This window comes from Stenella coeruleoalba, assembly GCF_951394435.1.
Source record: "Stenella coeruleoalba genome assembly, chromosome: 12".
NCBI lineage: Eukaryota > Metazoa > Chordata > Mammalia > Artiodactyla > Delphinidae > Stenella > Stenella coeruleoalba.
The window spans coordinates 68714512-68732070 of record NC_137158.1 but is presented as its reverse complement, the minus strand read 5'-3'; the positions used below and the strand labels follow the sequence as shown (position 1 = coordinate 68732070).

Below are 17559 nucleotides of genomic sequence, written 5' to 3'. Positions count from 1 at the left end.
CAGCCGGAAAGAAAACATGTGCCCATGGTCAGTTTCAAGATTATAAATGATGTAGAGACCCGCGGACTCCCCGGTGGGCCCCTCCATCCACACTTGCATTAATTATGCATAGAAATTTGATAGCTTGTATTCTGTGTATTTATCAGCACGGAGACAATTTCTTACTCTCAGGCCATGGCTATTAATCTCATAAAACTAAGACTTGCCTTGAAACGATATTCTCTTTTTTTAAAAAATATCTGTTTTTAGAAGGTAGATTTATATGAAAATATTTTATACTAAAAGGTTGCTTCCATTATATTTCTATCATTTTATAAAATTATGAAAATGCTTATAAACCCAGTGTTCTCAGAATACAAACAGTAGTGAATTAGAGGTGGATGACTTCTGTAGAAGTATGTTTTACTACTTACTGTAGAAGTACTAATGAATCCTCTAGACACACCCTCACTAACCTCACACTAACATTTTCCAATGTTTTAACTTTAGATTTGCATGCCAATTAATCTGCTCCACTACCCATCAAGAAAAATAAATATCAAATAAAATAATCTTTGGTAGAGAAATGTGTACCTATTTTCTCTTATACACAAAATCCTAAATTGTCTTTATTCGTTTGTCAGAAGTAAAAATGTGTAGCCTCTCAACGTATCTGTTTCTTCTTTATTAAAAAGATATTTACATTATAAGTATGCCTCTTTGTAAGCCAGAAAGAAGGGGAGGGAGTGTTCAGCTGCATTTCAAAGGAGATAACCATAATGTCCTTTAAATACCATCCACTTTTGCACAATCAAGACCTTTTATGTAGAACTTCACTGAGAGACTCCCTAGGACATAAGAAAATATAAACTTTGGTTTTAGGAAATAATGCAAATCCGCCAGTCATTACAACTGGTATTCCCTGGGCATATGAGTTAACTGTAGGTATAGCTGCATGAAACACTGCGTGAAGAAACGTCACATAGCTATTTCTTTTGACCCAAATTAAATTTGGCTTTGAACCATTGTCTTGGAGTTTTAGCAGGAAATAATTTATTCTTGGTCATTACTGGAGTTTCCTTGTCACCCTTCGGGAATGTACAAATGTCTTGGAATCTTAAAAAGAGCAGATCATCCTGGGAAACCCCTCGCCAGCCAGTTTTCACTTCCGGCTGAAGTGCTTGTTGTCATGTCATCTGAGCACAGAATCAGAGCACACTTGTAGGACCGGTACCTCCTCTGTGCCTGTGTCACTTCTCCAGGTGCCCTTTCCTGCCATCCTGCTCCCCTCTCTTTGCTATAATCCTTCATATGTTCAAGACTTTAATAAGCCAAAGTCAGGGTGGGGTTGTTTCTGAGCCCTATTTCTAACTACAAAACTACCCTGAGGATGAGAGCGCAAAGCCTCACTGCCTACTTGAAACGAGTGGAAAGAAAAATATAGAAGAAGAAACACATACTAAGCTCTAAATTATCTTGACATACCTAACATCTACATATGTCCACATACTCAGATCACTTGCACTCTTATAGAAGCAGATGACTTCCATTAATTTATAGATATATTTAATTAATTTACAGATTTTAGAATTCTTGATCATGTATCTATAAAAATTGTTTAGATCTTTAGAAAAATTGTAGATATAGTTTTTTTGATAAAAAAGAGCAGTAAGGGCCAGGACATAGTTCTATGTTTGGAGTTATCAAAATACCACATAAAATTTGTAGGTATATAAGCAATAAGCCAAATGTTAAGTAAAAAATAAAATAATATAAATAAAATAATAAACAACAGTGCCCCAGTTTAGAGTTGTGGCTCATATATTACATTAATAGTAAGCTAGACACTCTTACAAGGGGAATAAACTATTTCAGCAGGCTGGGTTTCCATCTAGATTCAATGAGCCTACTCTTAAAAATAAAGCATTTGCTGCTATGTTACTAAAGCAGCGTCAGAGCGCAAAGATAATAATATGGCCCTTACAGCTGAATTACTTCCTGGATCTCTTTTGATAAGTTACATATATGACATGGAATAATATATATATAATTTCATAGATCCTAAATCAGAGGTGATTGGATCAGTGTTTTCATAATTTCTCACATTCCATATAGCAATTATATAAATCTATAGAAACACACATATGTACTTAGGTACACGTATAACTGTATAGCCAGCTCTTCATATCTGTGAATGCTGAACCTGTGGATATGGAGGGCCAATTGTACTACACCATTTACATAAGGGACAATTGTGTATGTCTTATCATCATCATAATACATATTTGACATAAAATTCTTTCTTTTTTCGTAGAACAGTGGGAGTTTCAAGATAAATAAGAAAGGAATTTTGCTGCTCCAGAACTTTAGAAGCTGCTGTCATAAACTTTGCTGATATATGCCAGATGGATAGATGCTAAATACTGAGACTAATGCTTCCTATAAGTAGTTAGCTAAGTATTTGTATGGATCTTTGCATTCATTTACAGGATTGGCCCCAACATTAGTTTGCATATATTTTTTCTTCTGACAAGTGAGGATCCTGTGAGTTTAATCTTTATCTGATCAATGCCAGAAGGTCTGGGGTCTGGTGGATATGTTGATGACAATATTTCATTCTGAAGTTGCTCAGAGAGGTGTGACCCAGCTTGTGCCATCCTGGTTTTATGAAGTTCAAGGAGGTGGGCCCAACTGGGCCAAAGATATTAGATCCCTTCTCAGCCAGGAAAGCCTGGGATTCCCAGTTGTACTTGAGCCTACTCTTGAAAAGCTGTGACCCTAGACTTCGACAAGTCTTCTAGAATGCAGAAAACCTGAGGTTGGGCTGAAGCTGTCTGGGGTTAATATCTTCAGAAGCCAAATTGTTCCTCTTAAGTTTGAGACAAGGGGTAGGGGCGAGAAACAAATCTTTATTATCTCAAGTCAGTTCATTTCACACTGAATTTTGCAGCAATCATCACATTTTGGTAACCAATTCATTGCTCTTTTTTTGGCTGTATTTTCCAGGAAACCTAACGAAGCATATGAAATCTAAAGCACACATGAAGAAATGCCTGGAGTTGGGGGTCTCAATGACATCAGTGGATGATACCGAAACCGAGGAAGCAGGTATTTCATACTTTAGTTGACTGAACTCTTTACTGTGCGTGCTGGAGCTTTGTGGCCAAGGTGGTAAAATAAATTTAGGTATTTAAAAAAGATACTGATCACATTTCATTTTACTAAATACTAAATATAGAAAAGAAGTCTGACACATTGACTTGCTTGAAACTTACTGAGAAGAAATGCATTTCAGTTCTGGCTGAGGAGGTTGAAAGGCCTTACTATGGAAATACTTCTATCTAGAACCATAAAGGAGATCTAATTGCACCTAAGTTGTGATGGTGATTTAAAGTTTATGAAACTTTTTGGGAAACTTGAAAAGCATTTTGTCTTATTTTTCCTATTAAGAGGAAATCTAGTAGTAAAAATAATCCATCACTAACCTCAATAGAAAACCTGAGGGTCAGCTGGGCCTCGTGAGGTCTTATACCTATAGAGACAAGTCTTGCTTCTCTTTTTCCTCTAATACCATCATTAACAACATTGCATACCCATTTATTGAGGGTTTTCTATGAGTGGTATGATGCCTGAGTTATAAGGTCCTACTATGGAGTCCGTATTACAGGGTGGAGATGAAACCAGATAGGTACATAAAAAAAAAAAAAAAAGAACCAATCTAGAGTCACAGAGGTATGTGCCCATGTGTGTTATAGGAATTCAGAGATAAGACTGTCTCTAAGGGCTGGAGGGTTGAGGAAAGCTTTTGGAAAGAGATGGGGCCTAAATTAGCTCCTAACCTTCGTATTTGGATCTTGATCTTCACTGTCTTTGTTCAATTGCTTCAGAAACGATGGAAGATTTGCACAAAGCGGCTGAGAAGCATAGCATGTCCAGCATTTCAACTGATCATCAGTTCTCAGATGCTGAAGAATCGGATGGTGAGGATGGAGATGATAATGATGATGATGATGAAGATGATGATGACTTTGATGACCAAGGAGATTTGACACCAAAAACAAGATCAAGAAGCACCAGTCCCCAGCCTCCTAGATTCTCCTCCTTACCTGTGAATGTTGGCGCCGTGCCCCATGGGGTTCCTTCTGATAGCTCCCTGGGGCATTCTTCATTGATCAGCTATTTGGTTACTTTGCCAAGTATTCAGGTTACTCAGCTTATGACACCAAGTGACTCATGTGAAGATACTCCAATGACAGAATACCAGAGATTATTCCAGAGCAAAAGTACAGACTCGGAACCAGACAAAGACAGGTTAGACATCCCTAGTTGTATGGATGAAGAATGCATGCTGTCTTCAGAGCCGAGTTCCTCCCCAAGGGACTTCTCACCCTCCAGCCACCACTCCTCACCAGGATATGATTCTTCACCCTGTCGAGATAATTCACCAAAGAGGTATCTGATACCCAAAGGAGATTTGTCGCCTAGAAGACATTTATCACCTAGGAGAGATGTATCGCCCATGAGACATCTTTCACCAAGAAAGGAAGCTGCCTTGAGAAGAGAGATATCACAAGGAGATGTTTCACCAAGAAGGCATCTGTCCCCAAGGAGGCCAGTGTCACCTGGGAAAGAGATCACGGCCAGAAGAGACCTCTCTCCCAGAAGAGAGAGAAGATACATGACCACCATAAGAGCACCATCTCCCAGAAGGGCTTTATACCACAACCCACCGTTGTCCATGGGACAGTATTTGCAAGCAGAGCCAATTGTATTGGGGCCTCCTGTAAGTATAATTAGCTTTCTCTTTCTAATATATAAGTCCAAGCACATTGGAGTCTCTTGAGGACACACTAGTGTGAAATGTATTATGACATGGGTCTCTCTCATGGGGAGGAGTAAATTTGGTTACTGAAAATAGAAGGAAGACATTTTTATTGCATGCTATTGTCAGTAACATGTCTGTGGTATTATCCCAAGTGTAGTATTACATCAGAGAAGAGCATTTCCAGCTGGTCACAGGGGCGATCTTTCTAAATGCTTTCTAAACCTAACTCCTTATTGACAGGAGTTGAAACCTTTGCATGAGTAGAAAAGGTGAAGTCTTTGGAATAGCATGGCTGCCTAGACAGACATTCTCAGGGACATTTAGGTGTCATTTATGTAACTCTTTGCCAGGTAAGGATTCTGATTCAGGCATTAGCATTGACTTTCAAGCAAAAAAATATTTTAAAATAAACTCATTCCTTTGCCCACAGTGAGTGGACATGTGAAACCAGTGAGGGATCGGAAGAGGGGAGAATGAACCCCTTGGTATGTTTATAAATGAAAGGCATGAACATGTATGCTTTTCTTCCTGGTACCGCCACTTCCTGCTACTGAGTGCCCTTGTAAAGTGAGATCTTGAGCCCACAGAGAATGGGGAGTTGGGAAAGCTAAGGGAGAAAGCACCAGAGGCGATTTCTATGGTATGCCCTCATTATAGATTAAGATAACAACGGCAGCAATTATGGATGAAGTTTAGGCAGTGGGCTTATGCAAATCCATAGAAAAGCACCTGCCCTGCCTCATTCCACCAGCGTGGTAGACCTTGATGTCTCTTTCAGCTTGTGTAGGGTTTTAAAAAATGAATGAAGCAGGCACCTAGTATAGACAGAGGAATGATACCTTTGGAGTTTGGTCGCTTTAAGTGTGCTTTTTGTTTCCTGGGCTCTATTCTTTGCCATTCTCCTTTTGCTCTGGATTTCCATCATGTGGGTCGGCACTGTCCTTCACAGCCAAAGGAAGCGCTACCAGCTCCCAGCTCTACCGTCTTATCATTGCCCTAGTGGTCACCTTCCTCCCTCTCATCACCTTTTCACCACCCTGAGTTATATGCTTAGGTTGTCATTTTTGAACTTTAGGAAAACTCCCTGCTGCATTCCACTCCCCTGCCCCCAGCGCCCTGTTTACAAGCCCGCCACCAGCTTAGTCTTCATGATTCAACTACTGCGGAAACATGTGTAGCTATCAGGACTACTTGTAACTACTTGTCAAACAAATAAATTAACAAGCTAAGAAAAAGAGGGACATTTCCACAGGTTTTTTGTGTCTTGGTGGTGCTAAGTAGAAAGCAGGGCTCTTCTGAAGTTCATGCTATTGCAGCATGAATAGAGTGAGAAATCCCTCCGATACCAGGATACCACATCCAGGGTGTAAAATGCTTTTTCTGGTATAGACCCAATGATGCTGATGAAGTGTGTGAGATGAGGCTCTCCTGTTCCTGATCAGCTACAGCCACAAAAAATAACCCTTTGGTGCCAACACACTGTTGTTATTAAAAAATAATAGCAACTCGCAGCCAACTTGGGCAAAGGAAGTGAAGGAGTAGACTGAAGGACTTCATCTAATTTTTAGATCTATGGCCAGAAGGTTGTTGTTGGAAGGAGATTGGTTTTTATTAGTCATTGACTTTGCACCAGTTTTTTTTTTTTAATACCAGTTCACCTGTATACTTAATATTATTGTTGAACTTTACCATTTATGAAGCCCAACTGTTGAGCCTTTGGTCTATTACCCAGTTTAATTCTCTGTAGAGAATTCTTAGCAGGCTGCTTTGTTCATGCGATAGAAAGGAATAGACCTTGGAATCCTCCCTGAGGATCCTCCCCAAGCAGAGACACTTGGTCTCGAACGCTTCCCGTTTGATGCTTTACCACACCTTTTTGGAGGGGCTGCAGAGGGTTTTCATCTTTCTATGATGTATGGACAAGATTTTCATTGCCAGAGCAAAGAAGAATCAATGATCCTATGAGAAGTACGTCTCCCGATTGCTGTAGTAGATGAGTGCTTCCCCCTCTCTATTATTTTGGAATAACCCTAAAAATAATTCTTTTTGATGGAAATTCTATTAGCAATACCTTGTTGTTTAACATTGACCAAGGGCTCACAGGGCAGTGACCGTGGCATGAAAGGACCCTGTAGTCCAGTGTGGCTTGCTCATTACCTGGTTCAGTCTGGAATGGTAGGTCCCAGGGAGCAGGTTTGGAGGAGGTGATATGCAGTCACTGAGATTCTAGTATCCTGCTGTTTCCTCCCTAATGCCCTCCGGTTAGTGTTAATTTTAAGACAGATGATAGATAGGTAGATATATGATAGATAGAAAGGTAGATAGATAAACAATAGAATGGGAAAGAGAGAGAGGGAGGAAGGAAGAGAGGAAGAGAGAAAAGAGTTTTTTATTCATTCAGTAAATATTTTTTGAGGGTTTATCATATGTGGCTCAAGGATGATGAAGAAAAAATTGTACAGTTTCTGGCCTCATCTTTTTTAAACAAAAAGTTTTCCTTTTCCATTTTTAAAGTTTTGGTAGATAGATAGCAAGGAGACAAAGAAAATGTGTCCTGGTCCTCGGTACAGTGTCCGTGAACATTGTCTAGTAAAAGTGTCGTCCTACGGTTCCATCCCTTTTGCTCTCTGTGTGATCTTGAACAAGTCAATTAACCTCTTGGCCACAGTTTCTTAATCTGTTTGTGGCAGTCAGGGGGCTGGGCCAAGCAGATTTCTGTCCTTGAAAGAACTTGTCATTCAGCTCTAAGGAATGCAGTGAGCTGACAGCCTCCAGCTGTTCATACCTTCAGGCTAGGCCTCCATTTTCAAGCCAAGGTCACATTCTCCCCTGCAGCCCCCAGTCAATGGCTGAGCCTGGATCAGCCCCAGCTGACCACCTGCTTCCTCTTCCCATTACCTTCCCATACATTAACTCCCCGCTCCCCCATCACCACCCCCAGCTGAACCTCTTGCACCCCTACCTCCTTCTGAGCCTTTGCTTCCAGAGGACCTAGTGACACTGTTGAAAAGATGAGTGGGGTAAATATCTGGTACATGGGGTATATGTATAGATATACACACACATATGCATGCACTTAACACAACCCACACATGCATTCATTATTCATCTTTCCGTATCGAGATTTTTAAGTAAGATGGGAGTGTGTTCACGATATTACAATGATAAGGTCCAAGTTATGAGAATAGTGTTGCAAATGGAGTAAAAATTAGAGTAGAAAAATCTTCTTGAGAGTTTATTTGGAGGGTGAAGAAAGGGTCAATTCAAGGACAGAGGATATGTGGAAAAGGCTGGCAGTATTTGGAGCCATGGAAGTGGTTACATGATAGGAATTGTACTTGTGCACTTGCTTCTGTGACTATAATCATTTAATTTCTGGTCAGTAAAGGTCTGACTGTAACACTTTTACTCTTAACACAAAATTCTGTTGGCTATTGAACATATTGAATACCTCCTATTTTTAGAGGACAGTTCACCACTCCCTTTGTTAGACTTGACTCAGAGATCTCATGAAATGGGACAGCTGTGTCTCTGGCTGCTTCACAGACCCCCATTCTGATTAGGTGTATGCAGTGGACATCACAGAATAGCAATCAAAAGCAAAATGGAAAATAGCCAAGCTACATTTTGTTTTAAACTTTGAATCTGTGATAATCGTGATTAAAAGAAGATTCATTTGGTTAGCTTCAAAGGTCATTATTGTAGGCATTATATTCTTCCACCTTACGTGGTGATGGATGAAGGAAACATGCCTTTTTTCTAAACCGGAGCAAGTACAAGAGGCATTTTTTTTTTTTGGTAGCATTTAAATGATTCTTTCTCATACCATAAGATTCTCCCCTTACCTAGCTTATGAGATGCTTGTGGTTATAGGGTTGATGATTACATGATTTCTCCTGCACTTTCAGCACAGGTCATTTGTTTTTGGCTTGAATAAGGTGAAGCCCAGAACAGGGTAAGGGCCAAGCCTGGTACAGAGTAGCAGAGACGATGCATAACTTATCGTTCTTGAGCTGGTCTCACGATCCAAATAGAACTGGATGAATCATTAATGGTATAGAGCATATCTTGAATTTTAGAACTGAAACATCCTTGAAATGAGTTAGAACATTTTTTGGTCTCTCCTGATTACTACCATATTTGCCACATTTGTATCTCTCTGATTTTAAGTTCTCAAAAAACATAAAAATAAAAATACAGTGAGTCTCTTTTAGATGACGATTCATTAAAAGAATGAATCTCAGTAACTGAAACCTCATCATCTCGTCAAAACCTGATAATCTCACAGTATAAGTTGGGTTTTGCTACAGAAACAATTATACAAAATAAGTTCTCCATTTTCAGGACTGGGACCATAACATCTGGAATACTGGCCCCCAATTTTAAGTATCTTAATCCATTAATTGCCAAGAAGATATTTAAGTGGAAATAGTAGTATAAACAGAAGAATTAAAACACAGTCATCTTTGGTTCCCAGCTGTGTAGTTGAATGCAAGTTGTAACGATTTGAAATATTTACTATTAACTACTTTGATGCATAGTTTCCATACTAAGTCTGGCCTTGAATTAAGATTTGATGGAGAAGCTGTGATCTTCTGCCTCGATGTCTCCTGAGCAGGAATTTATTCCTTTAGACCAATGTCTTGCACATTGGAGTAACCAGTTTGTGTTATCACCACCATTTTGTCATCTGTTCTGTAGAAAACTAAAAAAAAAAAAAAAAAGCAAGCTAATTTTCAGGCTTGTCACTCCATTTCTATTCATCAACACTTAAGAAAAATATTAAAAATCTGCCCAGTATGTAAACAGATGGTAATCTTTTAACTTCCTTTTGAATTAAAAAATCTATTATTAGTGTTTTTTGGCTCAGTAAAGTGTTTTTGGTAATTATCCATTATTTTCTTTTCATTCCATCTTATGAACAAAACAGAGCTGGAACATGTCTCTGTACCTAGTGGAAAACACATTGCATGATTTATTACATGGCTGTTTAACAGCAAAGGCAACTTTTCACAGACCCACCGCCTCACTCAAGAATCCTAAAAGACCGCTGAGAAATTCTCTTTTGTCTTGAGAAATAAAAAATGGATAAAAAGATCAGGGAGTCTCCACATGTCTTGAAAGAATGAGTGAGTGAGTGAATGAATGAAACAGCTTGACCTAAGCGTGAAGTGTGATGGGTCCTAAGCGTTGTGCTCTGTTTCCCGATGCAGAATTTAAGAAGAGGATTACCTCAGGTTCCTTACTTCAGTCTCTATGGAGACCAAGAAGGTGCTTATGAACATCCAGGCTCCAGCCTTTTCCCTGAGGGTCCTAATGACTATGTCTTCAGTCATCTTCCACTCCACTCTCAGCAGCAAGTGCGAGCTCCTATCCCCATGGTGCCAGTTGGTGGGATCCAAATGGTTCACTCCATGCCGCCGGCCCTTTCCGGTTTACACCCTCCACCCACATTGCCTCTGCCAATGGAGGGCTCTGAGGAGAAGAGAGGAGCTTCAGGGGACTCCTTCGCCAAGGATCCCTATGGGGTTCCTAAGCAGCACGAGAAGCGAGCTCCTCACGCTCTGCAGTCATCTGGTCCACCTAGCACACCCTCCTCTCCTCGGCTACTGACGAAACAGAGCACTTCAGAAGACAGCCTGAATGCAACAGAGCGGGAACAGGAGGAAAACATACAGACTTGCACAAAAGCCATCGCCTCCCTCCGGATTGCCACAGAAGAGGCCGCTCTGCTGGGGGCAGACCAGCCAGCTCGGGGGCAGGCGCCCCATCAGAAACCCTTGGAAAGTGCACATGTTAGCATTAGACACTTTAGTGGACCTGAGCCAGGTCAGCCCTGTACCTCAGCTACCCACCCTGACTTGCATGATGGTGAAAAGGACAATTTTGGTACATCACAGACTGCATTCGCTCACTCCACGTTTTACAGCAAGAGTTGTCTGGATGACAAACAGTCGGGCTTTCAAGGCAGCAAAGAATTACCCTCAAGCACAGAGGAAGGCAAGGAACCTTTGTCGGAAAAGAGTCAACTACATTGATCTAAGATGCATGGAGACTTTCATTTCCACATTTTCCCCTTTGTTTTTGTTTTTCTAGAAATAGAGGTAATCAAGTTTATAGCATGCCTGTCCTAAGTTACAGTAGTTTGCTATTATATATACTTTTGTTATATCAGAAGAATTAGGTAAATTAACAAGTCATCATGAGCCTGACCAAAACAAAATTTGAAATTAACCTATTGGGTCTGGTACTTTTAAAATTGTACAGATGTTTGTGCCTTTTCTTTACTTTGCTTATATTCTTATAAGCATTTTTTAGCAGTAATTTGTACATATTTTAGAATTTGTGTATCTGCTTTGTAATAAATGTAATTTCTTTCCTTTTTTGGACACTTGGATCTAAATGATGTAAAGCAAAACAGCATCAATATATATGTGAGGTTGCACTAAAACATATTTTTATATGATTAAAACTGAACAGCTTTTATGTACAGCTCTGATTCTGTAATACTAATATTTATTTACTTTGTTTCATAAATTGTACATTTTTTCTTAATGTTGTGGATTGCTTTTCTATGTGAAGCATGGGATTTACTGTTGCGTAACTAGAACAAAAATGTATATTGTAAACAAGATATTTAAACTAGAGTATCTTATTCTGCACTTATGCATTAGTTTAAAAAAAAGATAAAGGATGTATCAGTCAGTTCTTAACTCTTGTAAATTTTTTTGTCTCTTGTTTGCTGGATTGACTATAACTTAAGTGCTGATTGTGATTTTAAACTGATAGTACCGTAAAGCATTAAAGTAAACAATGTGCTATTGTGAGTTTTTTCAAAGCTTTATAAATCAGTTATAAATAATATTAAAAGTATTTGGTCTTATGTGAACATGTTGATCTATATACTCATCTAAATATATGGGAAAACATTCCACCCCATGTAAATATGTACAAGTGCATCACTGGTACAATTTTATGTAACTCAGTTGGACACTAGGTTGCCACAGACCTATGCTAGGGTGTCTTTAAAAATTAAAGTGACAAAGCACATGGGACTGTGTTGAGCTTGGTTATCGGCCGGCCCGGTGGCTTGGCAGGCAGTGCTGTGCGCTGCCCATGGAGAAGACCTGGGCTTAGCAATCTCCTTGGTTCTTGCTGCACGAGATGGTGACTGGAACTAAGGCTACTACAGAGGGGTCGCGCTTGGACTGAGGGGTGGGTGTGGAAGTGGGGAAGGGCACGGAGACCTGGTCCCCAGCCCTTCCTGTCAGCCAGTCTGCACGGTAACAGGGTTGGCATCAGCTCTAGGGGAAGCCACTTGACCCTACTGCAGAGGGGAAGAGTGTCACACTCCTGGCTATCTCAGGGGGAACGGGAAAGGAACTTTCCAGGGAAAAGAACTTGTGGGAGGATAATGTCTTTTGTAGATAACATTTAGAATGGGTTTTTGTTAGCGTGGACAGTGGGCAGAGCCTTTGTAGGTTCAGAAGAATGGAAGGAAGGGAAGGGGTACAACACATGCGCGCGCACACACACACACACACACACAATCTGGGTTATCTTTGTGCTATATAGTGGATTATAATTCTGTGAAACCAAGTTTGTATATTGAATTACATTAAGGAGTGTTCTTTAAAAAGAGAAATAAATATACGATTACATGCTTGAGGTGTCTAGTTTTTATGTGTTGTTTTACATTTTAATTTCCCAATTTTGTTGCTGCAGAAATTTTGAGGCTACCAACATACCATCTGTGCTTTTAATTGCTAGGCTCTGCCTATCCCGAGGTGTGCAGAGTATGAACGCTTTTAGCATGTGAGAAGGCAGTCATTGGCTTCCATATGTCATCCGATTAGAACAGAGAGTGGTCAACACAGTGCGAGCTCTAGAAATGGGGTCCTCAGAACCTGGGCATGGGAATGGGTATCTGAGAAGAGTCATGAATTAATCAAATGATCATTTCCCCCTCCGCTTCCCTCTCAGTATGCATACATGTCTGACATTCCCCCAGTGGGGAAACCTCTTTATTTTTGCTGAGGTGACTGAAGGTAAAAACCAACTGAAACAAATACACCATAAAATCATAGAAATCGTAGTTCCAGAAATCATAGTTCTTTCATTACAAAAAAGTAGAACCTTTTAATAATGGAAATAGCTCATTAAAGGTCAAACTCTATCAGTATTTTCATTCCAAAAATCTCAAATTGGTGGATTTACAACTTACCTATTATGTTTTATAAGCAAGACTGTCTTTTTAAAACTGTGTTTTACAAAGGTGAATTAAAGGCCACCACAGCTAGCCTAATATCTGTCTCTCACAGAGAATAATCCTTGCAACATTTAGTTGCATAGGGTGATTTGTGTGTCTTACTCCTCACTGGGGGGGGTGTGCATGTGTATGTGTGATTCCCTGGCCAAATCAAATACTCTTCTTCTTCCTCTGTCTAACTCATTTCATGTATTCACTTGTTCATAAAACAGTTTTTGAATGCCTACTATGAACTGGGTACTATAATTGACATTTAGGATGAATAAGAGAGTATTCCTGCCATCAAGGAGCTCAAATAAAGAGGAGAGATGTATATGTGAGTAAATATATACAGTATGCTGTTAGTGCTAAAATAATGGCGCATTTGGTGTGTTTTGCAATCACAAAGGAGAGAGCAATCACCCTGCTGAGAATGAAAGGAAGCATGGAGCAGGCTTCGCTGCAGAGGTGGCCCTGGAACTGTTACAGATCAGGGTTCTTGACCTTCTTCATCAATGGAAATTGATCAGAGGCCAGACAAGAAATTCAGGCAAGGCTTTTTGGGGCCCCTGCTGCAGCAGGGGGGAGCGAGAACAAGCAACAGGTTCCCTCCCTTGCTTGCTCACTGAGGGGAAGTGAGCTGGTTCCTTATATGGGGTGAGTATGTGCAGGTCCAGCGGTCGGGCTGGAGTGATGGCTCAGGTTGTTTGCTCCCGCCTTTGGTGGTGCTGTGTGCAGGGGCCATGTGCAGTATCCTGCTTGTGCTCCCGGCTCTTCAGAAGTGGCCGTTGGTCCTTTTGGTCTTTTTTTTTTTTAATTTTATTTAATTTATTTTTTTATACAGCAGATTCTTATTAGTCATCCACTTTATACACATCAGTGTATACATGTCAATCCCAATCTCCCAATTCATCACACCACCATCCCACCCCGCCGCCACATTCCCCCCTTGGGGTCCATACGGTGGTTCTCTACAGCTGTGTCTATTTCCACCTTGCAAACCAGTTCATCTGTACCATTTTTCTAGGTTCCACATATATGCATTAATATACGATATTTGTTTTTCTCTTTCTGACTTACTTCACTCTGTATGACAGCCTCTAGATCCACCCACATCTCTACAAATAACCCAATTTCGTTCCTTTTTATAGCTGAATAATATTCCACTGTATATATGTACCACATCTTCTCTATCCATTTGTCTGTCAATGGGCATTTTGGTTGCTTCCATGACCTGGCTATTGTAAATAGTGTTGAAATGAACATTGGGGTGCATGTGTCTTTTTGAATTATGGTTTTCTCTGGGTATATGTCCAGTAGTGGGATTGCTGGGTCATATGGTAATTCTATTTTTAGTTTTTTAAGGAACCTCCATTCTGTTCTCCATAGTGGCTCTATCAATTTACATTCCCACCAACAGTGCAGGAGGGTTCCCTTTTCTCCACACCCTCTCCAGCATTTGTTGTTTGTAGATTTTCTGATGATGCCCATTCTAACTGGTGTGAGTTGATACCTCATTGTGGTTTAGATTTGCATTTCTCTAATAATTAGTGATGTTGAGCAGCTTTTCATGTGCTTCTTGTCCATCTGTATGTCTTCTTTGGAGAAATGTCTGTTTAGGTCTTCTGCCCAGTTTTTGATTGGGTTGTTTGTTTTTTTAATATTGAGCTGCATGAGCTGTTTATATATTTTGGAGATTAACCCTTTGTCTGTTGATTCATCTGCAAAAATCTTCTCCCATTCTGAGGGTTGTCTTTTCATCTTGTTTGTAGTTTCCTTTGCTTTGCAAAAGCTTTTAAGTTTCATTAGGTCCCATTTGTTTATTTTTGTTTTTATTTCCATTACTCTAGGAGGTGGGTCAAAAAGGATCTCGCTGGGATTTATGTCAAAGAGTTTTTTCCTATGTTTTCCTCTAAGAGTTTTATAGTGTCCGGTCTTGCAATTAGGTCTCTAATCCATTTTGAGTTTATTTTTGTGTATGGTGTTAGGGAGTGTTCTAATTTCATTTTTTACATGTAGCTGTCCAGTTTTCCCAGCACTACTTAATGAAGAGACTGTCTTTTCTCCATTGTATATCCTTGCCTCCTTTGTCATGGATTAGGTGACCACAGGTGTGTGGGTTTATCTCTGGGCTTTCTATCCTGTTCCATTGATCTATATTTCTGTTTTTGCACCAGTACCATACTGTCTTGATTACTGTAGCTTTGTAGTATAGTCTGAAGTCAGGGAGTCTGATTCCTCCAGCTCCGTTTTTTTCCCACAAGATTGCTTTGGCTATTCGGGGTCTTTTGTGTTTCCATACAAATTTTAAGATTTTTTGTCCTAGTTCTGTACAAAATGCCGCTGGTAATTTGATAGGGATTGCACTGAATCTGTAGATTGCTTTGGGTAGTATAGTCATTTTCACAATATTAATTCCTCCAATCCAAGAACATGGTATATCTCTCCAACTGTTTGTGTCATCTTTGACTTCTTTCATCAGTGTCTTATAGTTTTCTGAGTACAGGTCTTTTACCTCCTTAGGTAGATTTATTCCTAGGTATTTTATTCTTTTTGTTGCAGTGGTGAATGGGGTTGTTCCCTTAATTTCTCTTTCTGATCTTTCGTTGTTAGTGTATAGGAATACAAAAGAATTTTGTACATTAATTTTGTAGCCTGCAACTTTACCAAATTCATTGTTTAGCTCTAGTAGTTTTTGGTGGCATCTTTTTGGTTTTTTTGTATCTTCTTGTCCATAATTTGCCTCAACTGTGCATGCACAGTTATTTTCAGTCCCTTATAGTTTCTTTGTATTTTGTTGCTCAAGGAGAATTTGTCCAAGTGTAAGCACTGCAGCAAAGGGTCCCAGGTCTCAGCCTGTCTCAGAACAATTTATTGACTTACTCATTCAATAGATAAATTTCATCATGTACTCTGGGACACTGTTCTGTGTGCTGGGTGCATGGTACTGCACAAAACACAGTAAGTCTTTGCCTCCATTTTATATTCTGGTAGAGGTGAGGCATAAAAATAAAGTGGAAAATGGCATGTTAGATGATCCAGGTTGTAAAGCTGTGAATGGGGAAAAAGCCAGATGTATTATAGCTAGCTCCCTGAGTCTGCGACAGGGTGGACGTGGTAAAGCTAGAAAGGTACTTCAAAGCCCAATTTCCTAATCCAATACAAGGAGCATGGATCTGGCCCTGTAAGCAATGAGGAGCTGAGGTAAGCAAAGATTGAAGCAAGAAAGTACATGGCCATTGTTAGCATTGTTGTTATTATTCAGAAAAAAATCAATGTGACAGCAAGGAAGACAATGGATTTGAGAAAGAGTGGAGGCAGGGAGACCAACTGGGAGAATTATGAAGCTATGTCGTTTCCCTGGAAATAAGAGCAACAACAATCCAAACAGACAATGGGGTCATGGAGATAGAAGGGACAGTTTTACTTAATGAAGAGGAATTGATCATAACTAGTGACTGATTTGGTGTCAGGGAGAGAGAGATAGGGGGGTAAAGATGACTGGAGTTTTAACCTGGGCAGTGGAATGAGGTGGTCTTGTTAACTAAGAAAAAATATAGGTTTATATTGCATTTGGAGATGCAGGTAAGAAAATGAGTTCCCTACAGTATTCTCAAGAAAGGCCCAAGCTGGAGACTGGTTTGCCTATTGTTGTCACTTACTGGTAGCTGAGAGCACTGAATTGGATGTGTACAGAGGGGTAGAAGAGGAAGTTAGAGGACTCTCACAGGAGAGAAGTTAATTCATGACACACAATGGATGTCTTAGGGCATCAGGGCTTACCCTTCTTGTGGAACCCTATTTGTAAAGGGATGGACTGTGGTATATTTTCCAATTCAACTCAAGGCCAGTCATGGAGTCAAACCTGGCTTTCCAGAAATTATATATTGAGTATCACAGCACAGCATAAAATTCTCTCAAATTGTACTTGAGGTGTGGGGGGTCCAAACTGATAGGTGCTGTAAATGTAAAATATATGCCAGATTTTGAAGACATAGCAGAAGGAGGAGGCCAAATATCTTTTATAATTGTTCATATGAATAACATGTTGAAATGATTAAAATTTGGATACAGTAAGTTAAATAAGTTGTTATTAAAATCGCCCACGTTTCCTTTTCTAAATGATGGTCCAGAAAATTGAAAATTGCATATGTGCTCATTGTATTTCTATTGGTTGATGCTAAAGAGAAGATAGATCTGAGGGGATAAGAAGGGAGACTGAGCTTAGCTCGGAGGCTATTTCCATAATTGAGGTAGGAGATGATGGTAGCTTGAAATAATGTGGTAGTAGTTAGGTTAGAGAAAAGCAGATAGCTTTGAAACACATGGTGGGAGAGAGGGGGATATCTGGAATTTATGGGAATGGGGGTTTATTGGATATAGGCCTCTCAAAAAAGAGAAGAGTCACAGATAATGCTCCTTTGCTAGCTGGTCACTACTGGGTTAAACATGAAGCCTTTTCACTATTGATTAAACCCGGGTAGGGGACTTCCGTGGTGTCACAGTG

The 17559-nt window shown here is 39.9% G+C and overlaps 1 protein-coding gene across 19 annotated transcripts in view; it reads left to right on the top strand.

The window, feature by feature from the left end:
- HIVEP2 (HIVEP zinc finger 2) overlaps positions 1 to 12573 on the top strand; it is a 192806-nt gene extending 180233 nt beyond the window's left edge. For all 19 annotated transcript variants that reach the window (XM_079939538.1, XM_079939530.1, XM_079939547.1 and 16 more), the window contains 3 exons: positions 2986 to 3087; positions 3867 to 4762; positions 10018 to 12573. In XM_079939538.1, the coding sequence (XP_079795664.1) occupies positions 2986 to 3087; positions 3867 to 4762; positions 10018 to 10842 (1823 nt within the window). In that variant the 3' untranslated portion in view covers positions 10843 to 12573. The remainder of the gene's footprint in view (positions 1 to 2985; positions 3088 to 3866; positions 4763 to 10017) is intronic.
- Positions 12574 to 17559: the final 4986 nt, after the last annotated feature.